At 41.0% G+C, this 12273-nt stretch overlaps 1 protein-coding gene across 4 annotated transcripts in view; it reads left to right on the forward strand.

Annotated features, from left to right (window-relative positions):
• The window catches only part of usp3 (ubiquitin specific peptidase 3), a 121297-nt gene that overhangs the window by 14532 nt on the left and 94492 nt on the right, over nucleotides 1-12273 (forward strand). For 3 of the 4 annotated variants that reach the window (XM_072282224.1, XM_072282221.1, XM_072282223.1), the window contains exons 2-3: nucleotides 1299-1359; nucleotides 8145-8282. In XM_072282224.1, the coding sequence (XP_072138325.1) occupies nucleotides 1299-1359; nucleotides 8145-8282 (199 nt within the window). Of the gene's footprint in view, nucleotides 1-210; nucleotides 477-1298; nucleotides 1360-8144; nucleotides 8283-12273 lie in introns of those variants that run through there. The other variant, XM_072282222.1, reaches the window with a different exon arrangement.

Genomic DNA, 12273 nt, shown 5'->3' on the forward strand with positions numbered 1-12273 from the left:
GCCTCCTTGACACTGATTTTCTGATGTTTTGTTTTTCTTTTCCAAGTTAGAAATGTAATAAATTTTAAGGAAGTGTAGAACAGGAATAGGAAGGGGAGGGGGCAAACAGTCAGTGGTGCAAAAAGATCCTTTATCAGGTGAAAGACTGATTTAAATGTGTTTTTTTTTACCTTGTATATATTTTATTTAGTCTTCTAAATAGGTTAGTAGGTCACATAGTGAAAGTCCAGAATTCATGGAGGTATATTTTAATGTTCTGTAGTATTTGCAGATCTGACTGTAACATTAACACTGCATATCTAGCTTCTAGGCCTTGCTAGTAGAAAGAAAGTACTTTTTCCAGCACCTAATCATTATACAGTGGGGAAAATCTGAATGATGAATGACAATGAGTTTCGTAATAACTAGTATCTGCTATCCAGTGAAGAATTTTGAGAATTTATAATGCAGCAGTAATGTGTGAGATCCCATTACAAGTGAGTGAAAACTCTGGGAGAAATCCCCTAAGACTGAGAATTTTTGTTTTTGCCAGTGTCTTCTAATCGTTGCAGTAAAGTACTCCGAGTTCCTTTCTTCCTGTAAAACAACTTGAAACTTTGGGAATTTAGCAAGGAAGTGATTTTCATTTTCTAATTTCATTCCAGCACCTATGTTCATTGAAGCTAACAATTTGTTTCACCGCAGATATTTGGGTATAACAGCAGAAGGTTCTATGGCATAAAAATACAGAGTTTCTTTATTTGTTAAACATAATTGTGTATACTACTACATTTGAAATTGAGCATACTTCAGTCTAGTGGCTGGAATCTTAAACTTTTAATTTCATAAGTGGAACCGAACAGGCTTCATTTTATAAGCTTAAGAAAAATGTATTTTGTGGAAGAGTAATTTTTTTCGTATTTCACTGTTGAGATGCTTTTGTATGTTGAAGGAGTTATATAAAGTTGTTTTTCCATAAGAAGTAATCGACAGATCTCCAAGGCTATTGCTGGTTGCCAGTAGTGAAGATCTTGTAAAATGGGGGTTACGGTCTGCAAGACATTTAGTCACTGGCATAGTCAAGACATTGTGAAGTTTAGTGATTTGGTATTTTAGCAAAATCTTTCAATGCATCCTTAAGATGTTTGTTCTCTGAATTACAATTGTAGAGTACTACAGCTTCAATGTGGCAGAGGGATTACTTAATATTTACATCTATTTAAAATATGTTGATTTTGTAATACTGTGGAGATTCCACATTGTGAAAAATATTTAATGACATTTCTGAAAGTAAGACGATTTGCTCTATTCTTTTGCAGTTTGTCGCTCCAATAAAAGTCCTTGGGTCTGTCTGATGTGTTCGAGTGTGCATTGCGGAAGGTATGATTAAATTTTGAGTTGCATACTGTCCTTAAGATGGAATCCAATTTTTTTTTTGCTTTGGTGATATTGTTTGTAAAAGCTGATAGGCTTGTTTATCCCTCAGTTGGAGTACAGAGAGTTGTCCTTGGTACCAGATTGTAATCACAGCATGATTTTAACTTGCAGTTAAAGTTCTATAGCTACATTTGAAATATTGCTTGCCTTTCAAATCTGTCGTTAGTTTAATGTTGTATCACCTAGAAATATGGAAAATGAAACTTCTGTTTAGTTTATTGTAGGTTGAGCTGACTAGATATATAGAGCAGTGAAGCAATTTTGTCATTCCAAGTACTGTCTTTTAAGATTTGAATTTCTATTTCAGGCCAAGCACAGGATTTGAGAGTGGAAAGTCATTTCTGGCAAAAATGATTTATTATCTTTTTTGTAAACTTTTTAATATTGTTTATATGATCAGTGTGATTGAAATCCTGGTACACAGCATTATCTATATGGGCAAAACTCACTTGGAAATATCAGCGTAAAATTAATAATTTTTATCACAAAATAATCTGCAGATGCTGGGGTCAAAGCAACAGTCACAACACACTGGAGGAACTCAGCAGGTCGGGCAGCATCCGGGGAAACGATGAGTCGACGTTGCGGGCCGGAACCCTTCGTCAGGACTGTAGGGGGAAGGGGCAGAGGCCCTATAAAGAAGGTGGGGGGAGGATGGGAAGGAGAAGGCTGTAAGGTTCCAAGTGAAAAACCAGTAAGGGGAAAGACGCGCTCCCAGGAAGGAGACGTGGCTGCGGTAGCAGGTCTGGGCGAGGATCTGGTCGAAGAGTCGGAGAGAGGCGGAGATCACAGTGGGAGCAGTGAGAGAGGGTCTCACTGAACTCCCGTCGAAAAGAAGATGGAAACTTCAGGGTAGGCATACCACGAAGAGACTTTGCAGCAGAGTAGCGAATCGTAAACACAAAATAATCTGCAGATGCTGGGATCAAAGGGTCATAATTTTTATCCATTTCTGTTCTTGTTTCTAGTTCTTTTAACGATTGCAGAGGCACTTCTTAACCACAACCACCTTGCATTTTTTTCAATATCACTGGACCAGCTGCCCTAAATTTATTTCCTCATATCATTTGAGACAATTTACCTCTATTGTTAAGATGAGGTTTAACCCAGTGTCACTTGAACCTCTGAATCTCATTGTCTAACGTGCTGTTGAATGTAATTGTTAAATTCTGCAAGTTTTCAGCCTGCATCCCTTCAAAGATTATCCCGCAGGGTTTTCTATGAAGTTATTTCAGACTTGTATAGTGCAGTAAATCCATGTTCTTCATTTTTGTTTTTAACCACAGCTGATCAATTACTTAAATGTTTTACATTTGCAACCATAAAGATACAATTTTAAGTCATCTGTCTATTCATGTATATATTCAGCATGATATATTTTTGGTTACATTCTGCCCAGTTTCTGGGTTTGCAGTGGGGATGGTATAAACTTTGCATAAAATCAAAACCACAGTATATTTAACACCCAGCTAATTGTAATGACGTCACAAAAACAGATTAGGTCATTGACTTCCTGGAGCATACAACTTCCAAAATATCAAGCAATCTGCCATGTTTGTATTATCTGAAAACTACCTGACCATCAAAATACTTAGTCACACTCTCTAAGTGTATATAAAACTTGTTGACCTATACTATACAAAACAAGCAGCCTAACGCTGCACCTATAAAGTCCTGGTGCATGGGACCTTGCACTTTGCTTTTACCCATTGAACTGATTTTTCTTAAATCCAATTTGCTTCCAACTATTTTACCGGAATATTGAAGGAAAGTCTGTTTATGCTATTCATATATCCACCCTTGAGTTTTCCCAATAAGTTGTCTCTACTTGTCATAAGCTAACTTTTCAATTTTGAAATGTTTAGCTTATAAGTTTGTAAGTTATGTTTTTTAGATAGGAATTCTGTTTTTCACATGTAGAAGTAATATTCTGATTACGGCCATACTTGGGCCATTGAGAGGATTAGTTATTTCCTAGTTTGAAATGAATTGTTTAAAAATAACATTGCTCTGTTCTGCCACCTGTCCTCCATGATGCTGCCCAGCAGGGACAGTAAGGCAGTTTGTACTGTGATTTTATAAATACATGGTGGTATGTTCAGGTGGTAGGCTAAACCAGCTGAGATGTACATGTATATGTGTTTGTATATACACACAACAGTGGATTCTGTTTAATTGGGACTAGTATATTTTGGCCCAATTAAGCAGCTGCCCCAATTAGCCAAAGTATCATTGGAATAATTAGGAAGGTACAAAAGAGATAAACTTCCATTTAACTGAGTAACAAATTGCGTATTTAAAAGACTACATATTCATTAGAACACTACCAATATGATGGTTGTCCATTATATTTGATAATGACACGGAACCTGAGTGGGAGAGTTCTTAAAGTGGTAAAGCCATTGCATTGGGGTACTTCCACTTTCTTGACCTTGGAGGTCCAGTGTCCAGTGGTGTGTCTTCCCTGGTTCCAGTGGATGACCATGGCTTCTAGTTATGCCCTTAGTTCTCCATGCAGTGTTACAGAGCAGCCTTCCTAGCTCTTGGATCTCACTGTAGATCTTATCTGCCTAGTCCACCAGAATTGACTTCGCATGCTAGGACAGACGTGTCCCTACCTCACTGGGGTAGGAGACCCGTCGGCTGCCTTCACCTGGTTTAGCGTGCCCGTCAAAGCAGTGTCATGGGGTGTGACTTCTGTCACATGCAAATAACTGCTTAGAGCCACAGGTGAGAGTTGACTGTCCAGTGGGGACGAAAGGTTAATATTCAAGGTGATTCCTAACTCGTTGAAGTAGTGAAGTAGTTTCATTTTCACTTCTGTCGTTTCTGGCATTTTCCAAGTCTGAATGTTTGAATCTGCAGTGAGCAAAACAGTTCTAAATCGTCTTGCTGTTTATTTCTCACCAACTATCAGTGAGATGTATTACTGCTTTTTGAACAGAACCACGTGCAATTGACACTATTTAAAAACCGTTCACTCTAAGCATGGTGTAGTGTCTATAATGGCTACACAAGTTCACGTGACTGATTCTAGTTAGAAACTGTTTGCCAACAGTTTCCTGTCCCAATTAAGTGACATAGTGTCCCAAAAAAAAGGGAATTCCTGCTATTTTCTTGATTAGTTTTTATTCTTTAAGAGTAGTCCCAAATTAGTGGCTGCCACGGTTAACCGATGATCTAATTTACTGGAATCCACTTTGTTTTTTCTGGTGATCTTACCAAAACGTAGATATTGCATTGCAGCAAAATACACTGTTTATTAATTTCCTTCGTCTTTCATCAAACTTAATTGTTTGTTTTTGTACTTTTTGCTGCATTATCCTGCAGTGTGGTATCTTGGTGATCTTGAATCCATCTTCAAATGTTTTCTTGATGCCTCATTTGTTAATTGTTCCAATGAATCTAGTCATGCTTCATCTCAGTATTAGTTGAGGGTTAAATGTTACCCAGAGCACTAGGAAGTTGACAGTTACCAGGAATGGCAAAAAATTTGCTGGAGGAAATTGCTCAGACTCGAGCAGCACCTGTGGAGGAAAGTAATTGTCAGTGCTTCAGACCAAAACACTGACAGTTCCTTCATTCCACATTTGCTTCCCAACCAGCTGAGTTCCTCTAGCAGATTGCTTGTTCTAGATTCCAGCATCTGTAGTATTGTGTCCCTGCAGTTATTGCAGGATTTGTATTTAGTAGCACACATCAAAGTTGCTGGTGAATGCAGCAGGCCAGGCAGCAGCTGTAGGAAGAGGTGCAGTCGACGTTTCAGGCCGAGACCCTTCGTCAGGACTAACTGTAGGAAGAGTGAGTAAGGGATTTGAAAGTTGGAGGGGGAGATCCAAAATGATAGGAGAAGACAGGAGGGGTAGGGATAGAGCCAAGAGCTGGACAGGTGATAGGCAAAAGGGGATACGAGAGGATCATGGGACAGGAGGTCCGGGAAGAAAGACAAGGGGGGGGGGGAGACCCAGAGGATGGGCAACGGGTATATTCAGAGGGAGAAAAAGGAGAGTGAGAGAAAGAATGTGTGCATAAAAATAAGTAACAGATGGGGTACGAGGGGGAGGTGGGGCCTTAGCGGAAGTTAGAGAAGTCGATGTTCATGCCATCAGGTTGGAGGCTACCCAGACGGAATATAAGGTGTTGTTCCTCCAACCTGAGTGTGGCTTCATCTTTACAGTAGAGGAGGCTGTGGATAGACATGTCAGGATGGGAATGGGATGTGGAATTAAAATGTGTGGCCACTGGGAGATCCTGCTTTCTCTGGTGGACAGAGCGTAGATGTTCAGCAAAGCGGTCTCCCAGTCTGTGTCGGGTCTCGCCAATATATAAAAGGTCACATCGGGAGCACCGGACGCAGTATATCACCCCAGTCGACTCACAGGTGAAGTGTTGCCTCACCTGGAAGGACTGTTTGGGGCCCTGAATGGTGGTAAGGGAGGAAGTGTAAGGGAATGTGTAGCACTTGTTCCGCTTACACGGATAAGTGCCAGGAGGGAGATCAGTGGGGAGGGATGGGGGGGACGAATGGACAAGGGAGTTGTGTAGGGAGCGATCCCTGCAGAATGCGGGGGACGAGGGAGATGTCTTCATTTTTTAAAGAAAGGGGCTTCCCTTCCTCCACTATCAACTCTGCTCTTAAACACATCTTCCCCCATTTCACGTACATCTGCTCTCACTCCATCCGCCCGCCACCCCACTAGGAATAGGGTTCCCCTGGTCCTCACCTACCACCCCACCAGCCTCCGGGTCCAACATATTATTCTCCGTAACTTCCGCCACCTCCAACAGGATCCCACCACTAAGCACATCTCCCCCCCCCCCCCACCGCATTCCACAGGAATCGCTCCGTACACAACTCCCTTGTCCATTCGTCCCCCCCATCCCTCCCCACTGATCTCCCTCCTGGCACTTATCCGTGTAAGCGGAACAAGTGCTACACATGCCCTTACATTTCCTCCCTTACCACCATTCAGGGCCCCAAACAGTCCTTCCAGGTGAGGCAACACTTCACCTGTGAGTCGACTGGGGTGATATACTGCGTCCGGTGCTCCCAATGTGGCCTTTTATATATTGGCGAGACCCGACGCAGACTGGGAGACCGCTTTGCTGAACATCTACGCTCTGTCCGCCAGAGAAAGCAAGATCTCCCAGTGGCCCCACATTTTAATTCCACATCCCATTCCCATTCTGACATGTCTATCCACGGCCTCCTCTACTGTAAAGATGAAGCCACACTCAGGTTGGAGGAACAACACCTTATATTCCGTCTGGGTAGCCTCCAACCTGATGGCATGAACATCAACTTCTCTAACTTCCGCTAGGCCCCACCTCCCCCTCGTACCCCATCTGTTACTTATTTTTATGCACACATTCTTTCTCTCACTCTCCTTTTTCTCCCTCTGTCCCTCTGAATATACCTCTTGCCCATCCTCTTGGTCCCCCCCCCCCCCTCACCCTTGTCTTTCTTCCTGGACCTCCTGTCCCATGATCCTCTCGTATCCCCTTTTGCCAATCACCCGTCCAGCTCTTGGCTCCATCCCTTCCCCTCCTGTCTTCTCCTATCATTTTGGATCTCCCCCTCCCCCTCCAACTTTCAAATCCCTTACTCTTCCTTCAGTTAGTCCTGACGAAGGGTCTCGGCCTGAAATGTCGACTGCACCTCTTCCAACAGATGCTGCCTGGCCTGCTGCGTTCACCAGCAACTTTGATATGTGTTGCTTGAATTTCCAGCATCTGCAGAATTCCTGTTGTTTGTATTTAGTGGGGTTCTTTGAGGTATTAAACCTGTTTGATCAGGACATTACAGATAAAGCTACTGTTGGCTTCTAAATTGTGCCATGGGATATTGTATCAGATGATTAAGCGCAAAAACCTGTAATTCCTTAACTCAGGTGGCACCTCTGACCTTTCAGCAATGCATCAACAGTGAAATGGCATGTCAACTTAGTTTTTGTTTGTTATTCAAATTGCATTTGCTCTCGGAAGCACTTATTGCCACCGTTGGATCCTTAGCTGTCTGTCACCTGGCATTGCTTGAAAGCTATCAGCAAGTAAATATGCACAGACCCTTATGCTAATATAGGGACTGACTGTCAGAGTGTTGAACAAAGATTGAATGTTCGAGGTATGAAAAATATTCTGGAATTTTCTAAAATTCAGTACATATTTATGTAAAATCTCCTTGCTTTAATTGAATTTGCGCATATGGTCGCATAAATTAGTAGCGTAGGAGGAGGCCATTTGTCTTGTTAGTCAAAAATGGAATTATTGCATTACCCTACACTTCCAGCTTAGTTTGTAGTTCATGGCTATTGAGTTGCTTATCCAAGCAACTTTTATAACATGTTGAAGGTTGCCTCTGGCATCCTTTACATGATGAATTCCAGATCACACTCTTCTGTGGGTTTTCCTGATTTTCCTTCTAGTCCTTTCACTGTATACAGGGACATATGTTTTAAGTTATTGCCTGTTCTGTTGAAAAAAAGTTTGTTTAATTCCTCTGTCCACCAGCCACTCACCTACCAGCTGGTACTCCTTCACCTCCCCACACTACTTTATTTTGACTTCTGCTGCCTTCTGTTCCAGTCCTGATGAAGGGCCTTGGTTCAAAACATCAACCTTTTCCTCTCCATGAGTTCCTTCTCATGTTTAAGTCAACGTTTTTTAAAGTTCAGACCTTAGTATGGTGAATATTTTAAAACCAAAGGCCTTTGCATTTTTATTTGCAGATATGTGAATGGACATGCCAAGAAACACTATGAAGATTCCCAGATTCATTCCAACAATGTCAAAAAATCAGAAAAGCATGAAAAAGAGAAGTTGCAGCATGCAGTATGTATGGATTGCAGCAGTTACAGCACCTACTGGTATGTGAAGCTTGGATGCTAAATCTTTTAATGCAGATAATAAATTGTTTAAGCCACAGGCCTTGGTATGCAGTTTTAATGTACCTACCATTTCAAATTTAAAGGTTTTCTTTGTTTGACCTTCAGGGCTAAATATCATTTACCTTGGGAAATTCAAATTCAAGTACATACTGGTTTGTGTGTGTTTTGACTGAAACTGATAGCCCTTTCAACAGGCTGAATATCAAAGCACATAAACCTGACTGTTTCTCTGCACTGGAATGAATGGACCTTGGTCATTTGACATTTCATCATATCATATCCCGAGGAAATTTCAAGTTGTTTCCTAACCATTAGAAATCAGTCATTTGTTTTCTTTACTGTTGGTTGACGGACAACATTGGTCAGAGAATGATGAAAAACTTGGCTGTAGGTTTGGTTATTACCATTCCAATATTTTTCAACCCCAGAACAAATACAAAACCATGAGCTGATATGAAGCTTCACAAGGTAACAAAAATTCCTTCCATGTTTTGCTAAATAGTGAAGAAGGCTTTAAAATGCCTCATAACGCAGCACCCTTGCAATATTCACCTGAACATTCTGCTGTTAAGTATCCATCCTCATGTGCATACATTCCTCTTTAAATGATTAGATGCTGTGCCTTCTGCCATCTAGGATCCAGAAATCTTCAGATATTCCCTCTTAAGGCCTTTCCTACTTAAAACCCGTTTTTTTTTGGATTGAGCATTTGACTGCAGGTCACGTTAGGCATGAATACATATCTTGATCCCATCGTTCGACAGCACATTTATGATAAATGCAAATTGTAAATGCAACTTAACTAAATTATGCATTTTAATCTGATTATTTGAATTGCATGTTTTTAGTTAACCAAAGTTCCTTGGATTGGCTACTGTTTTCCCTATAATGTCAGCATTGTGTATCGTATTTGGGCATTGCCAGTGCTCAGAAAGGTTGATGCTTAAAATGTATTTTCAAGAGAAAATTAATGGTGTTCTGTGACTTCTTGATATACAGTGCCTTAAAAGTATTCAGCCCCTACAACTATTTCCATATTTTACTGTCTTATTTTCTAAATTTTAAATGTTTTGAAGTAGGACTTTTTTTAGATTATGAAGACACACAGTCCTCTTTTATTGTCATTTAGTAATGCGTGCATTAAGAAATGATACAATATTTCCTCCGGTGTGATATCACAAAACACAGGACAGACCAAGACTGAAAAAAACTGACAAAACCACATAATTATAACATATAGTTACAACAGTGCAACAATACCATAACTTGATGAAGACGTCCATGAGCACAGTAAAAAGTTCAAAGTCTCTCAAATGTCTCACATCTCACGCAGACGAGAAGGAAGAAAAACTCTCCCTGCCATGCCCGACCACAATCCGTCTCTGAGTCATCTGAAAACTTCGAGCCTCCGAATCAGCTGTCCGACACCGAGTACTGAGCGCCATCTTTTATAGATTTTTGAGCTAATCTATAAAACATTATGCATAATGTCAAATCAAAAATTCAAAAACCAGTCAACAATTTATCAAAAATTGAAATTGAGGCTGAAAAAGGGTTCATCCCCTTTGTAATTACTACATCAACTCTCCTCAGATGCAATACTGTATATTACCTTGACTCAATTTGTTGATGTAGAAAATTGGAGGATTGCCTGTTTTCAATGAATTCATAAGAAATTCTCCCTCTCTGTAGGGTCCAAAAGTATGGTAGATTTTCAACCGAGCAAACCAAAATAAAATCAGCATTCAAGGTAAGTCAGGGGAGTTATAATAGAGAAGCACAAATCTGGGGAAAGGTACAAGACCATCTCAAAGGCACTGAACATACTTCAGAGCTCATGGAAAAAGTGGGAAAATATGAAACCACAGCCACATTGCCTAGGTCAGCCAACCACTAAACTTAGTCACCAAAGAAGAATGGCACTTGTAAGAGAGGCTACTGTAACGCCAGCAGTCACTCTGAGCTGTGGAAGTCAGTGGCTGCAACTGGAGATGAAATTAATGGCTCCATAATCTTGAAGGCCTTGCACAGAAAGAGTATTTATGGAAGAGTGGCAAAGAAGAAGCCCTGACTTATATTTAAAACAAAATCCTTGCCTGTAAAGACTTTGCAAAGCGTCACTTAGATACTGTAAGGATTTGGAAGAAGGTGCTGCGATCAGATGAGACTAAAGTGGAACGTGGCCTCAACACTATGGTATATGTGGTGTAAAGGTAATACTTTTTGCATCAGCCAGATAACACCATCTCTGCTGTAAAGTATGGTGGAGGTAGCACCATGCTGTAGAGATGCTTTTCAGCAGCAGGAACTGGCAATCTGATCAGGATTGATGGGAAGATGAATGCTGTTAAATATAGAGAGATTCTGGATAAAAACCTGCTAGCCTCTGCCAGAAAGCATAAACTGGGGAGGAAATTTATCTTTCAGCAGGACAATGACCCAAAGCACAATGCCAGAGGAACCATGTAGTGGCTTCAAATGAAGAAAATTAATGTCCTTGAGTGGCTCAGTCAGAATCCTGACCTTAACCCGATCAAGCATCCCTGGCAAGAATGCTATCCACTGCCACTCCCCAACTTTGAACAATTTTGAAAGGAGGAATGGGCAAATCTTGCTCCATCATTTTGTGCAAAGCCAATAGACTTGTATAAAAAGACTACGGGTTGTAATTGATGTGAGAGGTGGTTCAACTAAGCACTGAGCAAAGAGGGATGAATAGCTTTGAACTGCTGACATTTTAATTTTCGAATTTAAAGTTTTACATGCTTTGCAATTTTCCTTGTGTTGTTTTTTTGGCTCTGCTGTGTGTCTGGTGGGGAGCTTGTGATTCATAAATAAAAACTCTAGGTTAAATTAATCAAAATCCCTAGTTCTAATATTCATTTATGTGAACAAAGGGTTGAGGCCTGAATACTTTTGCAATGCACTGTTGTAATTATAGTTGGGAGAAGCTGACACTGAAAATAATGCTGGAAACAAACTAAAAGAAGTTGACAGCCTTGTTATGCTGAGACAGGACAGTTACAAGGTGACCTTAAGATCTGTAATGAGCCCTGTGTTCATTCAATTTGGGTGAAATCCAAAAGGGCTGTCTTGCATCTCAGTGATCTGAATTGAAGCATCAAATACATTGGATCTTAATTTTTATCTCCTGAAGTTGTTAAATTGCTTATAGAAATTAAACGGAATGTAGGGAGCCAATCACAAGAGAAAATCTGTAGATGCTGGAAATCTGAGCAACACACAGAATGCTGGAGGAACTCAGCAGGCCAGGCAGCATCTTTCGGGGGAAAAAAAAAGTACAGTTGCCGTTTCGGACAGAAACACAGAACAACATGGAATGTAGAAATCTACAGCATGTTACAGGCCCTTCAGCCCACAATGTTGTACTGACCATGTAATCTACTCTAGAAACTGCCTAGCATTTCCCTGGCGCATAGCCCTCTATTTTTCTAAGCTCCATGTACCTATCTAAGAGGCTCTTAAGACCCTATTGTATCTGGTTCCGCTGCCACCGGCAGTGCATTCTACGTACCCACCAGTCTGAGTAGATAAACTTACCCCGACATCCCTTTGGTATCTATTTCTAAGCACCTTAAAACTATGCCCCCTCGTGTTAGCCATTTCAGCCCTGGGAAAAAGCCTCTGGCTATCCACATGATCAATGCCTCTCATCATCATATACACTTCTATCAGGTCATCTTTCATTCTCCAACGCTCCAAGGAGAAAAGGCCGAGTACACTCCAATCCAGGCAACATCCTTGTAAATCTCCCCTGCACTCTGTCTATAGTATCCACATTCTTCCTGTAGTGAGGTGACCAGAACTGAACATAGTACTCCAAGTGAGGTCTGACCAAGGTCCTGTATAGCTGTAACATTACCTCACGGCTCTTGAGCTCAATCCCCCAGTTGATGAATGCCAACACACCACACGCCGCCTTAATACTGTCAACCTGCGCAGCAGCTTT

Source organism: Mobula birostris, chromosome 18 (genome assembly GCF_030028105.1).
Source record: "Mobula birostris isolate sMobBir1 chromosome 18, sMobBir1.hap1, whole genome shotgun sequence".
NCBI classification, from domain to species: Eukaryota; Metazoa; Chordata; class Chondrichthyes; order Myliobatiformes; family Myliobatidae; genus Mobula; species Mobula birostris.